The sequence below is a fragment of the Hakea prostrata genome, chromosome 10 (genome assembly GCF_041222555.1).
Source record: "Hakea prostrata isolate BN-2017 chromosome 10, UWA_Hpros_2, whole genome shotgun sequence".
Lineage (NCBI taxonomy): Eukaryota > Viridiplantae > Streptophyta > Magnoliopsida > Proteales > Proteaceae > Hakea > Hakea prostrata.
Window position 1 is genome coordinate 5890249 of NC_142609.1, and position 18914 is coordinate 5909162.

General features: G+C 37.3%; 1 protein-coding gene and 1 pseudogene across 2 annotated transcripts; both read right to left on the reverse strand.

Annotated features, from left to right (window-relative positions):
• Window positions 1–2361: 2361 nt before the first annotated feature.
• Window positions 2362–8881, reverse strand: LOC149001697 (phenylacetaldehyde reductase-like; annotated as a pseudogene). Its single transcript, XR_016170118.1, has 7 exons — window positions 8793–8881; window positions 8100–8631; window positions 7191–7360; window positions 4596–4784; window positions 4275–4437; window positions 3549–3735; window positions 2362–2826 (listed from the first exon to the last, which is right to left on the reverse strand). The product of XR_016170118.1 is annotated as a phenylacetaldehyde reductase-like (transcript).
• Window positions 8882–11547: 2666 nt separating this feature from the next.
• On the reverse strand, window positions 11548–16501 carry LOC149001698 (phenylacetaldehyde reductase-like). Its single transcript, XM_089136232.1, has 6 exons — window positions 16255–16501; window positions 15287–15453; window positions 13390–13578; window positions 13069–13231; window positions 12346–12532; window positions 11548–12029 (listed from the first exon to the last, which is right to left on the reverse strand). Exons 1-6 carry the CDS (start codon window positions 16370–16372, stop codon window positions 11885–11887), a joined length of 969 nt encoding a protein of 322 aa, XP_088992358.1. The 5' UTR covers window positions 16373–16501; the 3' UTR covers window positions 11548–11884.
• Between the last annotated feature and the right edge of the window lie 2413 nt (window positions 16502–18914).

Consider the following 18914-nt stretch of genomic DNA (forward strand, 5'->3'; position numbering starts at 1 on the left):
ACAATATTTGGGGTTAAGATCAAGATTTTAGAAACCCAAACCCAACCTGACTATGCTGCAACCTTAATCAAGACAAGTTTGACAAGTTTAAAAGTGACACTGAATGACCCCAAATATTTTAATCTAACCTGACCAAAATGCCTTAATTCTAGACTGTGGATGTGCTTCCAGCACAAGTGACAACCTGACAACCTCATAGGTATAGCCAGCAAGTCCAAGGAGGTCTTGAATTCTCTCTCCCTCCTTCCCATCTCCCATACCTATGGGCCCTAGTACTTGTGACTAGTCAGCAAAAGACCAGAAGAAGAAGAAAAAAAAAAAAAAAAGCCAAAAAGGTCAAAAATGACTTTATTTTCCATTTTATTGAAATGATTTTAGTGGAACACATGTCTTTCAACATCACATTTTAACATCTTTAAATAATTTTTTTAATGGGATCATGGTGTGACCTTTAAAATCAAGACAAACAACATTGTAAAATCTGAATTGAGATCACTCCACCAATATCTCCATAAGTATTTTAGTTGAAAGGATAAACTAAAAAGATCATGATTTAAATTTTATAAATTATAGTTTTTAGGTAGTGGTTGATCATCTAACTTTTTAAATCAATAAAGAAAAGGTACAATAGCTTGAATCATAAGTAAACATACCATTTAAATTCAGAATTGCTTCAGCACTTGTATTTAATGTTGGCTGTAAAAGAGGACCAATCACCAGAGCTGGATTTATAGTTACCATGTCCATTTGTTTCTCTCTTGCAAATTTCCAAGCAGCTCTTCAGCTAATGTCTTTGAAAGTACATACCAATTCTGCAGCCAAGTTTCATCATTACCATTGACATGGTTTTTCTGGTTGCTTTTTGGTTGTGTTGTAAGCAGCACGAGCAACACACAGCCCAGCCCGGGCGATCCACGACCAACGCCCGTTCGAGAGGAGCCAACGCCAAGGCTGGGGCCGGCTGACCTCAGTGTCAAATCGGAAGGACGTGGCTGCTCCAAGCCCCCCCGTCACGCCGATCCTCCTTCCCCGTGTTGCTGTGCGCGTCGGGCTGTTCCCTCGACTTTGGTCTTGCCCCAACCCGCCCCTTTCATCCAGATCGGCTCGAACGGACTCCTTTTCAGCGATCGCTCAATGTTGCTCTGCAAGCTAAGTTTTACTCAAAAGTGGAACAGAAGATCTTGCATGATATTTGCATAGTTCTAATGGAGACACGTGATGATGACACCTCAAAATGGTTGAAGGAGTTGTTACTGTTCGAAGAGTTAAGAGCGGCTAGTCTATTTGAAAGTAGCATTGTCAGAAACACTTTGGTTGTACCCGTTGGTGCCACATAACATAAAGTACGTGGTTACTAACAACGTGCTAGAGGTGCTACTAGACAGCATATTCTTACTTGGACATTCAAAGATATTTTTTTGAGCACTCAGTGGAATGATGGAGCAGACTTAAGGTGAAGATTGCATGAAATTCTAGCTAGAGGTGTGGTCGTTACCGGTCAACAAGAGTTACAGAGCACACGACCAGTTCAATTTCGTGTCATTCAATGCAGGACCCTGAATCTGTATAGGGAAGGACATGGCTTATTTACAAATGAAGCCCAACGCCACTGTAGTGTTGCTTAGGCACTGGCTGACTTTAGCACCAAGGCACCGTATGGAGCAAAAGTCATGGTTAAGCTTGTTGATGGAAGATGTGCACCCCCAGAATCTCATGATCATCATTGCTGCAATTTGCAACGAGGAGCACCAATAGTTACCATTTACTAGTGTAACTGCCATATATACTGATGTGTTTGGTACTTAGGAATAAGGATTAAAGACAACCACAAAGATTGTTTGGTCTTTGATGGGGTCTAGTTTTGTGAAAATAAAAACTACCATGAAGAGTTTTTATGGAGTTTTTGTTCTTCAGTAGGGCCTAGGTTTGTGAAAATAAAGACTACCATGAAGATTGTTTGGTCACTGGTGGGGTTTGGCTATGACAGGTCAAGTGTTTCTTTTGGATTTGTGTTTCTTATTATCCTATATATGGATTAAGCTTTGGATTATGTTAAAATGAACACCAATACGGAAGTTGTGAAGAAGTTCTAACCCAAAACCCTGAGTCCAAAACTACAAATCTCATTGTGCTTACAAGGGAACAATGAAGTATATATGTAATTTCCCAAACAGATAATTGGGTTGATTTATCAGGGTGCCTTGTACAATACAGGTTAATGGCGGCCCAAGACCTCTGCTACTGTCACATATCTAGTCAACTACTCCCAGAAGCAAGAACCATTATCATTTGCTCTTCCACTACTAGAATTGTCGAGCAATAACCAGAGATAGAGACAAATAGCCTTTGGGCAGTATATTTACAATGCACATCTAAATTTTCTATTCCAGAAACAGCACTTACCTTCACAGTGCTGGGGCTTCTTAAGGAAACAAAACCCACTTTGTTAGAACCTCCTAAAGAGAAGTCTTGTGACACAGAGTTATACAACATCCATAGTTCCATACTTCTTAAACTTTATAATATCCATAAAGAAATGAGTAGAGAACATCTCTCATTACAGATTTTCATATGATACAGTGGCTCACATCTTATAATGACTTACGACGATGAAGTTTAGAGCAACAGACTATGAATCCACATGTCTTGTTTCTTATTACATCACATGTACTGAAAGAGCTTCAAGAACTTAAAAAGCCTTTCTCCTTCAAGCTTTCAATGGTTTCCTTCAGGCTTACCTCCAAAGGGGTGAAGTTTATCCCCAAGGTTTTTGCTTTCTCCTGGGAAAATTGGAAGATTGGTGCATAAGGCTTGTCATCAGCACACCTGCCGATAGTAAAGAAATAAATATTGTATCAATAGATGAAATGGTACAATTCTTAGTTTCTGAAGAAGGTCATGAAAGAACCTACAGGGAGACCTGTCCTATAAATTATTTTGAAATATCAATATAGTTTGTGACTAAAAGAAGTAGAATATCAAATCCTAGTTCATATATCCAGGTTCAAAAATTAAAATTACACAAAACCCTAATTTACTTGATAAAGGTGTAAGCAAAATGGGATCTTATGCATCATCAGAGGCATGGAACGTAGTTTCGGCGAAATTCACCCATTTCGCCAGAGGGCGAAATAAAAAATGGAGCGAAACCGACATTTCAACCTTTCGCCGGAAAATCGACGATTTTCCGGCCAAACTTCAAAACTTTTTTTTTTCTACTGCTCTTTGAGTTTGAGATGGGTAGCAGGCTAACAGCCGCTGCTATTTCTGCCGGAGAAGAAGAAGAAGAAGAAAGAGAGAGAGAGAAAGAGACATCTGCTCCTTGAGTCTGAGGTGGGTAGCAGCCGTTTTTGCCGGAGAAGAAGAAGAAGAAAGAGAGAAAGGGAAAGAAAACAAGTTTCTCGCCGCCGCGAGATCTTGGCGATTATTAGCCATTTCGCTCGGTTTGCCGGGAGGCGAACCGAGTGAAACCATCGAAGCATCGTTCCATGATCAGAGGTAACCACAAACTGCATCTTATCTTATCTTATCTGGATTGCAAAACTTACTTTTCAGGAAGCTGCAGAGTTGGATAAAGTTCATGCAAAATTTTCACAATTTGTGAATAATGAGAAACATTTGAGGCTACTAGATATCTTCCACTGGCTGAAGGAATCTCGAGTGCCTGAATATGTGCATTTGCAACATCTTTAACATCAACCCATCCATATGTTCCATTGGGAAATGTTTGTGCTCCTGCAGCAGTTCAAATACTGTGACATATATCACAAGAATGACATAGAAAAATAAAATACAAGGTTGAAAAATAGGCTTTCTTTTTCTTTATAAAAACACAAAAGAAACATATTCTCTAAATAACTGTTAACCCTGATCATATTTTTCAAGGAGTTACCAAGGTGATGCGAAGACAAAAAGGTACACCTTAAGGTCCAAGATGACCGGTAACTCTATGCCAAGGAATCAGTTAAAAGCCTAGCAACCTTGCTATCCATGGTGCTATAAATTTCAGTCCTCTCCACCCCAGAATCTGTTCAATGCAGCAGCCCTCTGCACTGGGCATAGCCCTTTTTTATGAATGTAGATCATATGATTTACACGTTGAATTCAGAAATGGTTTATAAATGTGTGGAACCTTGAATTAATTTTTTTGATTTATTGATTCATGCTAATGTTTGACCAGAGAAATGGGTGTTCAGAATTGCTTCAAGAGTTTTATTCAAGAGGGATTGGAGCAGGGGTGGATGGGGGGGAACTTGAATAATAGGTAAGCATACCATTTACTAAGTTCAGAATGAACCCAGTAGTTGTGTTTACTGTTGGCTGTAACAGAGAACCAATCACCATGCATGGATTTATTGTAACCATGTCAATCCCTTTCTCCTTTGCAAATTTTCAGGCAGCCTCCTCAGCCAAGGTCTTCGAAAGTACATACCAATTCTATAACAGAAGAAGTTCGTTAGATGTACTGGACAGTAAATTAGTGACTCCACAACTTAGTAAGGTCAAAGTAAAACACTCATAGAGCACAGTTCAATTCCTAATGGGCTCAGACAATACGAACTCAACAACACTGCATAAACCATACATAAAGACACCTTAGTCTCTTTGCAAAACTCTGGATCTGAGAACCAAGTTTCATCAATAACAACATCTGGCAATCGAGGTTTTCCATTGTATGCAACTGCACCAACAGATGATGTGACAACAACTCTTTTAACAGATGGAGCCTTTGTACAGGATCTAAGAACATTAAGAGTCCCCTTTACTGCAGGATCAATTAATTCCTGAAATGCACAGAGACACACATGAACATTTATGAGAAGACTCACTAATGTTTATATGAAAATAGAACTTATACTTTGAACAACAAAAAAGAGTATTCCAAAGGGAATGATTTAACCATAATGATGGAAAATCCTGAGACCACAAAAGAAACATAAAATGTCAGAAGAATCAACAACCAATTATGGAGCCAAGCAAAACATAAGACATTCGACAGGCATAAATAGCCCATGTGAGAAGTTCATGGACAATTCAAACAGCTATTACCTTCCTGTCACTCACAATATGGGTTTAGGTACAGGAAGTTCAGCCATGAATACTTTGATCCAATCAATAAGCTCAAATTGCCCTATTTCTTAGGAACTGAATTGTACTTAAATCAAGTACATGTACCTCAAATTAGTATCCATATTAGCAAAACAGAGGCAAGTTCTGATAAGTATCCACCTCTGACAGCAGTTGTCATTAAGCAGTCTTAACATTGAAAGCTTTTCCTAGAATCACAGCTAGTGACTATTTGAGCTTTAATGCCAATAGAACTTCAGAGTTACAAGGATAAACCATATAGCATCACTCCCATCATATTCACAATTGAATTGATTGGAGTATTTATCACTTTCATGGCCCCTAATACTGGGCATTCTGGAGATTATAGCTGAGATTCGCACTAATTTATTTCAACTATACTTCTATTTCTCTCTATTCCGCTCCATTGATTTTCTATACTGAAGCTTCCCCAGAAAAATGCAGAGAAGATTTGTTCTCAGTAAAATCTTAAATTCCATTTTGTTATGTTAGCTTTCTTTTATTTTCATTTCTTTCATTCTGCAGATGTTTGGTATCATTAGTGGACTTTATTTTTATTTAAAATGCCAGAATATTAGAAAAAATCATAATATGGCCAAGACCCATTAATTTGTTCAAAGATAGTTTTATGTCCGGGGAAACAAGGGAGGATAGGTATCTTCTTATATAAGAAGGAGAGATTTAGACTCATGGGAGTGCTGGCTTAGGCATACTCTCAGAAAAATTCATATTCATTACTTATTATGGTCAGAAATCAGTTTTGACAACAACTCTTTTAACAGACGAAGCCTTTACACAGGATCTAAGAATATTAAGAGTCCCATTTACTGTGGGATCAATTAATTCCTGAAATTCATAGAGAGACATAGAATGAACATAGAATGAACATGTGTGAGAAAAGTCACAAATGGTTTATATGAAAATAGAATTTATACTTGTGAACAACAGAAGAAATTATTCCTGAGGGAATGATTTAACTATATACGATGTAAAATCCTGAGACTAAAAAAGTCAAACATAAATGTCAGAAGAATCAACAACCAATTATGGAGTGAAGAAAAGCATAGACATGCCAAGAAGCATTGAAAAGGCATAAATAGCCCATGCAAAAAGTTCATGGACAATTCAAACATCTATTCCCATCTTGTCATTCACATTATGGGTTTAGGTACAGGAAGTTCAACCAGGAATACTTTGATCCAATCAATAAGCTCAAATTGGCCTATCTCATTGACGATTTTTTTTTAATGCTAGCACTGGACACACAGCATCTGAGTTTCTGGCTCAAAATTTGTTATCCTTTCCTCCTATAAGGCAGGTTTCAACCATATACATCTATCCAAATGGTAAAACAGTGACTTTTTCAGTTATCATTTGCTGTGTAAGGTAATGCATAAGCACTACTATAAGTAGCACGAATTGAAAGCACAATTTTCAAATGGCATCATGTTTATCTATAAAAGGAAACTGTATGTGTGGATTAGCAGTAATTGAATGTCCTCCAGTTCATTAGTTCCAATAAAAATCATACAACAGAAATGATTACTCCCTCTATGCAGTGTCACTCATTCAAACTAACAGGACAATATTGTAAGAGCATCAAATTTTCAATACATTTGCATGGTTCCTACTTTAGTAATTAAATTATGAAGTGTTTCCATCTTCAGGATTGCGGCAAATATGGATGTTGTTTACTCACACATGATTCCAGATCCCATGCTTCGCTTTTCTTCCCAAATGTTGCTTGGGCCAAATTATAGTGCAATGTCTCGACTTCCAGATTTATTAATTCTAAGATATATGAAGACCAATTAAAAGCAGTATATACACCAACCTCAGACCATTAAAAATGAGAAGAATCTTACAATCATGAGGAGCTAAGGCAACAGAGGAAGGGGGTGGGAAGGAAGTCCAGCTCAGTAGCATAAGATCTAGGCAATCAGAAAGTACAGGAATGGTTGAAGATAATTTTTGTACAAATTACCATTTCAATTCACCTATTTCATCAAATCTGGGATGTGATGTATAATTTATAGCAAGGCCAAAGTTACAAAATGCTAAGTAACAGTTGAAACTATATGAATCACATAATTGAAATGAACCTGTGGATTCTTGGTTGTAACGTCAACAGGAGATGCTGTGTGGAAAACACCTTCACAACCATCCACTAAAGAATCAAATGATCCTTCTTCCAATATGTCTGCTTTGAATAAATGAAGTCTTTCCTTAGCCCCATCAAGAGCAAACAAATGTTCAGTTTTCTTTGGATCATCTGCAATAGCATATGAACTGAAGTTAATGAATTAAAACAACAAGAACACAGGCTTCCTTGGCCTACACAAAAGTTATACGTCCAATTCATAAGTACGAACTTTATGAGGATTTTCTATCACCAAATGCAGAAATAAGACCCAATGAAAGAAGTTGACTATCATCTTGAAACTGATCTGAGAGGAAATATGATGCCTTTGATGCACTTGGATGAGAATAATATGATTTATGTTCATCAACAAGACAAAGTAACAGAGGAAACAATTTCAAAGATATATAGATACTGAAATTAGAAAGCTGGAACAGACCCATGTGATAAAAACAAAGTTAACCAAACCCAATTGTGGGCAGGACCCAGACGACAATGATTCAGGATTGAGTCAAGAGAGTGAAAACTTAGAGAACAAAGAAAAAGAGTCCACGACGGAAAAACATAAAGGGCTTCCGCATTCATCAACAAAACTATCAATCTAGAAGTCACAACATAAAATGTCTAAGGAGGAATAGTCACAGATGACATTTAAGGCAAAACATCGAAATGTTTTATGCTATAATTCAAAAGAATCAAAAACAGAATCGAAATAGAACTGATCGAAGTATGTAGCAAGTAACCTAATAAATCTCAAAATTGGAGTAGAGACAGCAGAGCATCTCCACGATACTATAAATATGATGAATCTTGGTAACTGAAAAAAGAATAGAGAGAGCCAGATCACACATGGAAGAAGAGAAATACTAACTTAGGTCACGAACAGAGGCTTTAACAATGTATCCTTTGGCAAGCAGAAGCTTCACCAGCCATGAGGCGATGTACCCAGAAGCACCTGTGACGAACACGGTCTTCCCACCAGCGCTCATTGTTTCTGAGACCTTGGGTTAGCTCTACTTTGTAATCTTGTTGCGAGCTTTGTTGCTTACATTGAACAAAATAAATGGTGAGAGAAGGAGAAGTTCAGTAGTATACGTACGCAGTGACGCATCCTTAAGCGAACCAACATCTGAACAAGTTGACAGAGAGGAGTCCGGATCAGCGCCCCCGACGGGGAGCACAAAAATATCAGTGTGGTTCACGGTGAAAAATATTTTTTTAGAGAAATTAAAAAAAAAAATTTCTCCACCAGTGGGCCTTTTACATGACTGACCATCCTTTGTTTTGGGGAAAGAGAGAAAGAAGAGACTACCCTAATCATCGATGTTGGTGTGGTTGAATATTTCATCCTATCAAACTTTTCTTTGACTTCCTTTCCTCTCGTTGCCAATTTATTCCTTTTTCTACAGGAAAAAAAGAAAAGAGAGAGAGAGAACAAGTTAAAGAACTTCAATTTTAAATGGAGGAGGACAAAAAGACTTCTATGAACAAGAGAAAGAAAGGAAGAAGAAGAAGAAGGTGAGGACAAGAAGAGATGTCGTGTTTATAAAAATGTTGTTACAACCTTTCAAAATCTTAAGTGGAAAATCTCAAATCCCTCTCAGTGTTTTAGAATAGAACGTAATAGTATACGCGTTAGTCAGCCAGTGTAGTTTTCAGTGAACCCAGAAGAAGCCATTTTTGTTGGAAAAGTGGCTTAATTAATGCGTCAACTTAAGAAGAATCTTAGCTGAAGAAGATGCTTTATTCTCAAATTTAAAGATCTTAAGTTATATTTGTTAGGCCCAACAGTCGAAGCTGAGTTTTGGGGTTTGGGATCCACTCCTTATGAGCATGATGGAGCTGAGTTTCGGCCGAGAATTTGGACGATATTTCGCCCCAAATTGCTAATAAAACATATGAGTATTAGTTTTAAACTTTTAATAAATGACAGGTAGAAAGAAAATTTTGACCCTTTCTCTGCAAAACGTAATACTTCATATTTAAAAAATATATAAAATAATATGTGAAAAGTCGATTAGTCATATCATACTTATATTTAAGTTTTGGAATTTTGTTTTTTATGTTTTTTTAAACAATTTCATGATTAATTTAAGAGCCAAGTGTGGACATGTGGCTCGAATGCCAAAAAGATAACTCAAATCATATTAATGACGGTTGCGTGCACAATTGGTTTTTGGGATAAAATTGAACTTCATCTTCATCTTCACCATAAAGTTGGACGGCCGGGAGAACTCTCGCCAGCAGAGTCGCCGGAAGTCACCACGTCTTGATGATAAAGCTTGGCAAGGCTTAGGTAGGCATTCTTGATCCCAACTGGCGAGGCGTTTGCTTGACTTACAAGACTTTGTAAAGGTTGCTGATGAAGACCTAGAGCTCCCGGCCATTGGTTTCATCGCCTCCATTTCTGCTCCTCCCGCTGCTATTGCTATTGCTACTGCTGCTGCAGGCGATGGTGGTTTCTATAAAAGCTTCAACACTAATCCTATATGGATAAGTAGATTTGGGCAACATACTACCACCACCAACACCAAAGGTAGCACCTGATGAAGACCTAGAGCTCCCTTGGATTGACAGAGAGAAAGAAGAGAAAGACTGAAAGAGGCGAACATTGTTGATTTTCCGGTGAGATATCACCGGATATCGCCATTTCGGCGAGAAATCAGCAGATATCATTTCGCCCACTGATTTCAATTCGCCTGGGAGGCGAAATCACCGAAATTCGGCGAAAATAAGTTCCATGGTTCTTAGTTGTCATTGTTGCTCGTTATTTATGGTGGTTTCCCATAATCCTGCGTCCATTGCAGGGCCAAGAGTGTGGCCCTTCATGGGTTGTACCCGGGGGTGATCGAGAACTACAACCTTTTAAAGAAGTGCCTATTAGATGTCACCCAGATATGTAAGTTAGAGCTGCAGCAGAATCTTAGGGTTGGAGTACTTTAGGGGAACCTATAAGAAGACCTATTGTTGAGGTTCATGGATAAAAAAGAAACCAAAGCCTACTCAGACACTTCCCTCCAACACATGATGGTCAACTTCATCCTAGCTAGATGAGACACATCATCACTAGCATTGACATGGTTCTTCTGGTTGCTAATGTTTTACCCAAAAGTGGAAGAGAAGATCTTGCATGATATTTGCATAGTTCTAATGGAGACACATGATGATGACACCTCAAAATGGTTTGAAGGAGTTGTTACTGTTCGATGAGTTAGAGCGGCTAGTCTATTTGAAAGTAGCATTGTCATAAACACTTTGGTTGTACCCGCTGATGCCACATAATGTAAAGTATGTGGTTACTAACAACGTGCTACTAGACGGCATATTCTTACTTGGAAATTCAAAGATATTTTTTTGAGCATACTCTATGGGGAGGATGGAGCAGACTTAGGGGGAAGATTGCATGGAATTCCGGCCGGAGATGTGGTTGTTACCAGTCGACAAGATTTACATAGCACATGACCAGTTCAAGTTTGTATCATTCAATGCAGGACCTTAAATCTATATAGGGAAGGACAAGGTTTATTTACAAATGAAGTCCATTACCACTATAGTGTTGCTTAGGCACTGGTTGACTTTAGCACCAAGGCACTATATGGAGCAAAAGTCATGGTTAACCTTGTTGATGGTAGATGTGCACCCCCAGGATCTCATGACCATCATTGCTACAATTTGCAAGGAGGAGCACCAATAGTTACCATTAACTAGTGTAGCTGCCATACTGATGTGTTTGGTACTTGGGAATAAGGATTAAAAACTACCCCGAAGATTGCTTAGTCTTTGATGGGGCGTAGTTTTGTGAGTGAAAAAAACTACCATGAAGATTGTTTGGTCACTAGGGGGGAGCGGGGTTTGGCTATTACAAGTCAAGTGTTTCTTTTGGATTTGTGTTTCTCATTATGCTATTTATGGTATGTTAAAATGAACACCTAAGATCAACGAATAAAAATGAAAACAAATCAATGAAGGACGCTAAATTTGACATGGTTCACATACCAATACGAAAGTCATGAAGGAGTTTTCACCATATATTATCTAAAAACACCCAAAAAAGGTGTTACAAGTTCTAACCCAAAACCCCAAGTCCAAAACCACAAATCTCATTGTGCTTACAAGGGAACAATGAAGTATATAAATAATTTCCCAAACGGGTAATTGGATTGATTTATCAAGGATGCCTTGTACAATACAGGTTAATGGCTGCCCAAGACCTCTGCTAATGTCACATATCTAGTCAACTACTCCCAGAAGCAAGAACCATTACCCTTTGCTCTTCCACTGTTAAAATTGTCGAGCAACAACTAGAGATAGAGACAAATAGCCTATGGGTAGTATATTTACAATGCACATCTAATTTTCTATTCCAGAAACAACACATATCTGCACAATGCTGAGGCTTCTCAAGGAAACAAAACCCACTTTGTTAGAACCCCATAAAGAGAAGGCTTATGACACAAAGAGTTATACAACATCCAATTAACTTCTTAAAATTTATAATATCCATAAAGAAATGAGCCGAAAACATCTCTCTTTACAGATTTTTCATGTAATATAGTGACTCACATCTTATAATGACTCATGATGATGAAGTTTAGAGCAACAGACTATGAATCCACATGTCTTGTTTCTTATTACATCACATCTATTGAAAGAGCTTCAAGAACTTAAAAAGCCTTTCTCCTTCAAGCTTTCAATGGTTTCCTTCAGGCTTACCTCCAAAGGGGTGAAGTTTATCCCCAAGGTTTTTGCTTTCTCCTGGGAATATTGGAAGGTTGGTGCATAAGGCTTGTCATCAGCACACCTGCCGATAGTCAAGAAATAAATATTGTATCAATAGATGAAATAGATGAAATAGTACAATTCTTAGTTTCTGACAGAAAAAGATGGTCATGAAAGAACCTACAGGGAGACCTAGTCCTATAAATTATATTGAAATATCAATATGGTTTGTGACTAAAAGAAGTTGAATATCAAATCTTAGTCCATATATCCAGTTCAAATTTTAAAACTACACAAACCCTAGTTTACTTAATAAAGGTGTAAGCAAAATGGGATCTTATGTATCATCAGAGGTAACCACAAACTGCATCATATCTTATCTGGATTGCAAAACTTACTTTTCAGGAAGCTGCAGAGTTGGATAAAGTTCATGCAAAATTTTCACAATTTGTGAATAATGAGAAACATTTGAGGCTACTAGATATCTTCCACTGGCTGAAGGAATCTCGAGTGCCTGAATATGTGCATTTGCAACATCTTTAACATTAACCCATCCCCATGTTTCATTGGAAAATGTTTGTGCTCCTGCAGCAGTTCAAATACTGTGACATATATCACAAGAATGACATAGAAAAATAAAATACAAGGTTGAAAAATAGGCTTCCTTTTTCTTTATAAAAACACAAAAGAAACATATTCTCTAAATAACTATTAACCCTGATCATATTTTTCAAGGAGTTACCAAGGTGATGCGAAGACAAAAAGGTACATCTTAGGTCCAAGATAACCAGTAACTCTATGCCAAGGAATCAGTTAAAAGCCTAGCAACCTTGCTATCCATGGTGCTATAAATTTCAGTCCTCTCCACCCCAGAATCTGTTCAATGCAGCAGCCCTCTGCACTGGGCATAGCCCTTTTTCATGAATGTAGATCATATGATTTACACGTTGAATTCAGAAATGGTTTATAAATGTGTGGAACCTTGAATTAATTTTTTTGATTTTTTGATTCATGATAATGTTTGACCAGAGAAATGGGTGTTCAGAATTGCTTCAAGAGATTTATTCAAGAGGGATTGGAGCAGGGGGGGGGGGGGGAACTTGAATAATAGGTAAGCATACCATTTACTAAGTTCAGAATGAACCCAGTACTTGTGTTTACTGTTGGCTGTAACAGAGAACCAATCACCATGCATGGATTTATTGTGACCATGTCAATGCCTTTCTCCTTTGCAAATTTCCAGGCAGCCTCCTCAGCCAAGGTCTTCGAAAGTAAGTACCAAATCTAAAACAGAAGAAGTTCATTAGATGTACTGGACAGTAAATTAGTGAATCCACAACTTAGTAAGGTCAAAGTAAGACATTCATAGAGCACTGTTCAATTCCAAAAGGGCTCAGACAATAAGAACTCAACAACACTGCATAAACCATACATAAAGACACCTTAGTCTCTTTGCAAAACTCTGGATCTGAGAACCAAGTTTCATCAATAACAAGATCTGGCGATCGAGGTTTTCCATTGAATTCAACTGCAGCAACAGACGATGTGACAACAACTCTTTTAACAGATGGAGCCTTTGTACAGGATCTAAGAACATTAAGAGTCCCATTTACTGCAGGATCAATTATTTCCTGAAATGCACAGACACACATGAACATTTATGAGAAGACTCACTAATGGTTATATGAAAATAGAACTCATACTTGTGAACAACAAAAAAGAATATTCCAAAGGGAATGATTTAACCATACTGATGGAAAATCCTGAAACCACAAGAGAAAAATAAAATGTCAGAAGAATCAACAACCAATTATGGAGCCAAGCAAAACATAAGAGATTCGACAGGCATAAATAGCCCATGTGAGAAGTTCATGGACAATTCAAAGAGCTATTACCTTCCTGTCACTCACAATATGGGTTTAGGTACAGGAAGTTCATCCATGAATCCTTTGATCCAATCAATAAGCTCAAATTGCCCTATTTCTTAGGAACTGAATTGTACTTAAATCAAGTACATGTACCTCAAATTAGTACCCGTAGTAGCAAAACAGAGGCAAGTTTTGATAAGTATCCACCTCTGACACTAGTTGTCATTAAGCAGTCTTAACATTGAAAGCTTTTCTTAGAATCACACATAGTAACTATTTGAGCTGTAATGCCAATAGAACTTCAGAGTTACAAGGATAAACCATGTACCATCACTCCCATCATACTCACAATTGAATTGATTGGAGCATTATCACTTTCATGGCCTCTAATACTGGGCATTCTGGGGATTATAGCTCGAGATTCGCACTAATTTATTTCAACTATACTTCTGTTTCTCTCTATTCCGCTCCATTGATTTTCTATACTGAAGCTTCCCCAGAAAAATGCAGAGAAGATTTGTTCTCAGTACAACCTTAAATTCCATTTTTGTCATGTTAGCTTTCTTTTATTTTCATTTCTTTCATTCTGCAGATGTTTGGTATCATTAGTGGACTTTATTTCTATTTAAAATGTCAGAATATTAGAAAAATCATAATATGGCCAAGACCCATTAAATTTGTTCAAAGATAGTTCTATGTCCAGGGAAACAAGGGAGCATAGGTATCTTCTTATATAAGAAGGAGAGATCTAGACTCATGGGAGTGCTGGCTTAGGCATACTCTCAGAAAAAATTCATATTCATTATCTATTATGGTCAGAAATCAGTTTTGCCAATCATCTCTCTCTCTCTCTCTTGCGGACGCACGGTGAAGCACATGCACAAACATGCATGTCTGCTTGATGGGCATGAAGATGAATGAAGGCAATACAGGAACCAAGCAAATGCAATGTTTTAGAGAAAGAAAAAAAAGTACATTATGTGAGATCAGAAGGGCGTTAAATTAAAATCTCATCAATTTTTAAAACATACTTGTGCCAAAATTAATTTAGTTCATAACAAAGGCAATTATCTTTGGTTCCCAAAGTTTGAAGGGCATAAGGTTATACCCAAGCTCAGTAGGGTCAGTACAAAAGGTGTACCCAGTGCATGCAGCTTTCACCACTGTGGGATCAGGGGAGGGTCACAGCCTTAAACCCAGACCGTTAAAAATGAGAAAAATCTTATAATCATGCAGGGCAAAGCCAACAAAGGAAGTTGGGTAGGAAGGAAGTCCAGCTCTGTGGTGTAAGATCTAGGAAATCAGAAAATACAGGAATGGTTGATTTATTGAAGATAATTTTGTACAAATTAGCACTTCAATTCATCCTATTTGATCGGATCTGGGATGTGATACACAATTTGTAGCAAGGACAAGTCACAAAATGCTAACTAGCAGTTGAAACTATATGAGTGATTTAATTGAAATGAACCTGTGGATTTTCTGCAAAATAAACAGGAGATGCTGTGTGGAAACCACCTTCACAACCATCCACTAAAGAATCAAATGAGCCTTCTTCCAATAGGTTTGCTTTGAATAAATGAAGTCTTTCCTTTGCCCCATCAAGAGCAAACAAATGTTCAGTCTTCTTTGGATCATCTACAATGGCATATGAACTTAAGTTAATGAATTAAAACAACAAGAACACAGGCTTCCTTGGCCTACACATTAAACTTAAACGTGAAATGTCATGAGTATGATGCCAAATGGTCACGATGGAATAGCAAGAATATGACTAGGTGACATTTAATTTGTAATTCATCCTTAAACATGACCTGAAAGTTTGAAATTTGTGAGGATTTTCTATCATCAAATGTAGAAAAAGGAACCAACGAAAGAAGTTGACTATCATCTTGAATCTGCTTTGGGAGGAAATATGATGCCTTTGATGTACTCAGATGAGAACTATATGCTTTATGTTCATCAACAATAGAAAGTAACAGGGGAAACAATCTCCAAGATATCTAGATTTTGAAATTTCTAGGGTGACAAAGCTGGAAACTGTGCTATTATATAAATCCATGTGTAAAAACAAAGTTATGGTTGACCAAACCCATTTGTAGGCAGGACCCCATGAGAGTGAAAACAGAGTGAACAAAGAAAAATGCCCTCGATGAAGGAGGAACATAAAGGGCTTCAGCATTCATCAACGAAACTATCAATTTAGTTGTTACAACATTAAATGTCAAGAAGGAACAGTCATAGATAACATTTGAGGCAAAACCTCGAATTTGGTGATGCTATAAATTCAAAACAGAACTGATTGAAATATGTAGCAAGTAACCAAATAAATCTCAAAAATGGAGTAGAGATAACAGAACATCTACACTATACAATACATATGAAGCTTGGTAACTGAAACAAGAATGGAGAGAGCTTTAGAAGAAGAGAAATACTAACCTGGGTCACGAACAGAGGCTTTGACAATGTATCCTTTGGCAAGCAGAACCTTCACAAGCCATGAGGCTATGAACCCAGAAGCACCTGTGACGAACACTATCTTCCCAGCACTACCCATTGTTTCTTGCTGATGTCTGGGATCTTGGGTTACTCTGTAATCTGGTTGCCACCTGCCAGCTTTGCTGATTGTATTAGTTGTATATATCAAAAATGTATGACGTTGAAGAAGTTTAGTTGCAAATGAAAGAAGACTACGAGTCAAAGACATAGTTTTTATACAAAAGAAAAGAAAAGAGTCTTTTACACAGCAGCCACTACTATTGGATAGTGCTTCAGTGGTGCGCAGTAACTGAGCTAAAATTTATGAAACGAGTGGTCGAGATTCCGACCTCAAACACTCATTCTATCTCGACCACTAGTGTCGCACATTAATTGTGCAGCACTGAAGCTCTGTCCCTACTATTTTGGAAATTTTTTTTAATCCATTTCTGACAAGGAAATGGACCTGCATTTTGTGACACCTATTCACAAGTCACATCAAAGGATCGTGATTAAATTAAAATGAAAAAAAAAAAATGTGTTATAAATCTAACCTCAACCCTTAGATGTGATATAAGAACACATGTGATACATTCATAATAAATGAACTGGGTAATATTATCTATTATTGTTAGGGTGAAACTAGTGATCACCCACTAGTATGTGGATTTTTATTTGCTGCAGCTGCAATGTGTAGTCAATTGTCAAGATTTTTCCATGGATACAGAAAATAATCAGGCCGCATGAAATCAATTAGCAGAGATTTCATTGTAAATACATTTTTTTTTTTTTTTTTTTTACATTCAATGTTCTAATGATATACAAATTTGCAAAACGAAACCCATGACTCTACCAACTCCAATGGAGGGTTATTTACCTCCCTCGTTGCCTAGATTTGTGTTATTAGAAATGGGTTTTTCATTTTCCAACATAAAAGAAAATAGAAAAAAAAGAGTTGCAAAGCAGCTGATTTAGCAGGAAGAGACAAGTGAGAAGATGACTAGTAGAGGGACAACCCTTTTTTTGGGTTTTGTTCACTTGTAGTTTTTTTTTTTTTTTTTTTTTTTTTTGGATAAACCAATATTCATCCCAAAGAACAGGAACAAAACAAGATGTCAGAATTATATAAATCCAACAATCAATTAGTGGAATTTGGCCAGTTAGTCCCTCCCTATCAAGGTAACTGCATTTCTAGCAAGAAAATAAACAACTGAATTGCATTCCCTAGGAACAACATGAAAACTACAAGACAAAAAATATGAAGAGAGGTGTGTGATATCGTCAACAATATTCAAAAGGCTTAAAGGGCTATCCAATTGAGAGTCAAGAATCCTGATCAACTATGACAATCACTTTCCACCATGGGATAATCAAATCCTTCCACAATTGCAGCAAAAAGACCCTCTCGAATTGCCAAGGCTTCATCCTTGACAGGTGAAGAGAAGTGAGAAGGAACAGAGAACGCAACTAGAAGGAACTCCCCTATGATCTCTCAAGACAAAACCCAAACCTCTCATCTAATTCTTGAGGGTAGCATCCAAGCTCAATTTGAGAACCCTTGTGGAAGGAGGCCTCCAAGATCGGTCTGAGGTAGTCACATTGGCAGCAAACTCACTCTTCACATCCAGAAACCGAACAGCATTTGTATAATCTCTGGTTTCCCCAATTTAGGTCTCCATCGATATTTTACCCTAAAAAATGTTCAGCAAAACTTACTTTAACAAACAAATCAAAGACACCCTAGAAACATGGACCTAAACCCCAATTCGAGTTGACGATTATCATCTTCGATCGGTTAGATATGAACACTAGACTTGGATCAGTCAGATAGGAACACTAGAATTTTCCTACTTCGGTTCGGTGAGTCCCCAAAATTCCAGCCAAAGTCTGTGCTTTTCTCCTCTCAACAGAGTCATTCCATTGAAGCCCATTCACTATTTTTCTAATCTAATATGCAATTCTTGCATTTAGGTTTTCCAATCTCTCCATGTCAAGAATATTTCCCATGGATATAAATATTTATAATAATCTTAACAAAACCGTGACACTCAAATGTCATGAATCTTTTGATTTATCCCATTCACCCAACATCCATCATGGTTGTTTGTATTTCAATTTCAATTTCAATCTTTTGTAATGGAAAATCAGGGAGAGAATCCCAAAAAACATAACTGAATGATCGATCCTTGTAAATATTTACATCTAGGTAGTTCTGTTGCAGTTCTGTTGCAGAAGGAAATTGGTCAAATATTTAGAGATTGGTTGGGGATCCCTCCTTAGGAGCGAAACACTGAAATCTAGAAGTAAGGGATTAGAGTTACACAACAGTGCAACACTAGGAAGTGGCATATCAATGTATGATACAAAGAAAAGAAGACACACAAGTTAGGCTCTTTTTTGTATCAATTCTCATTCTCTATTATGCTTGTTTAAAAGAAATAAGTACAAAAATTCATTATTGGTCAAGAATGAAAAATGGTTTGGTGAATCTTGTCGAAAATAAATTATAAAATGAAAAATAAGTTTGGCGTCAAAATAAAAAATTGTTAAAAAATGATAATGAACAAGTGAGAAAAGAGGAGATAAGTATAATTATTATAAAAGAATGTGTATTGACTATT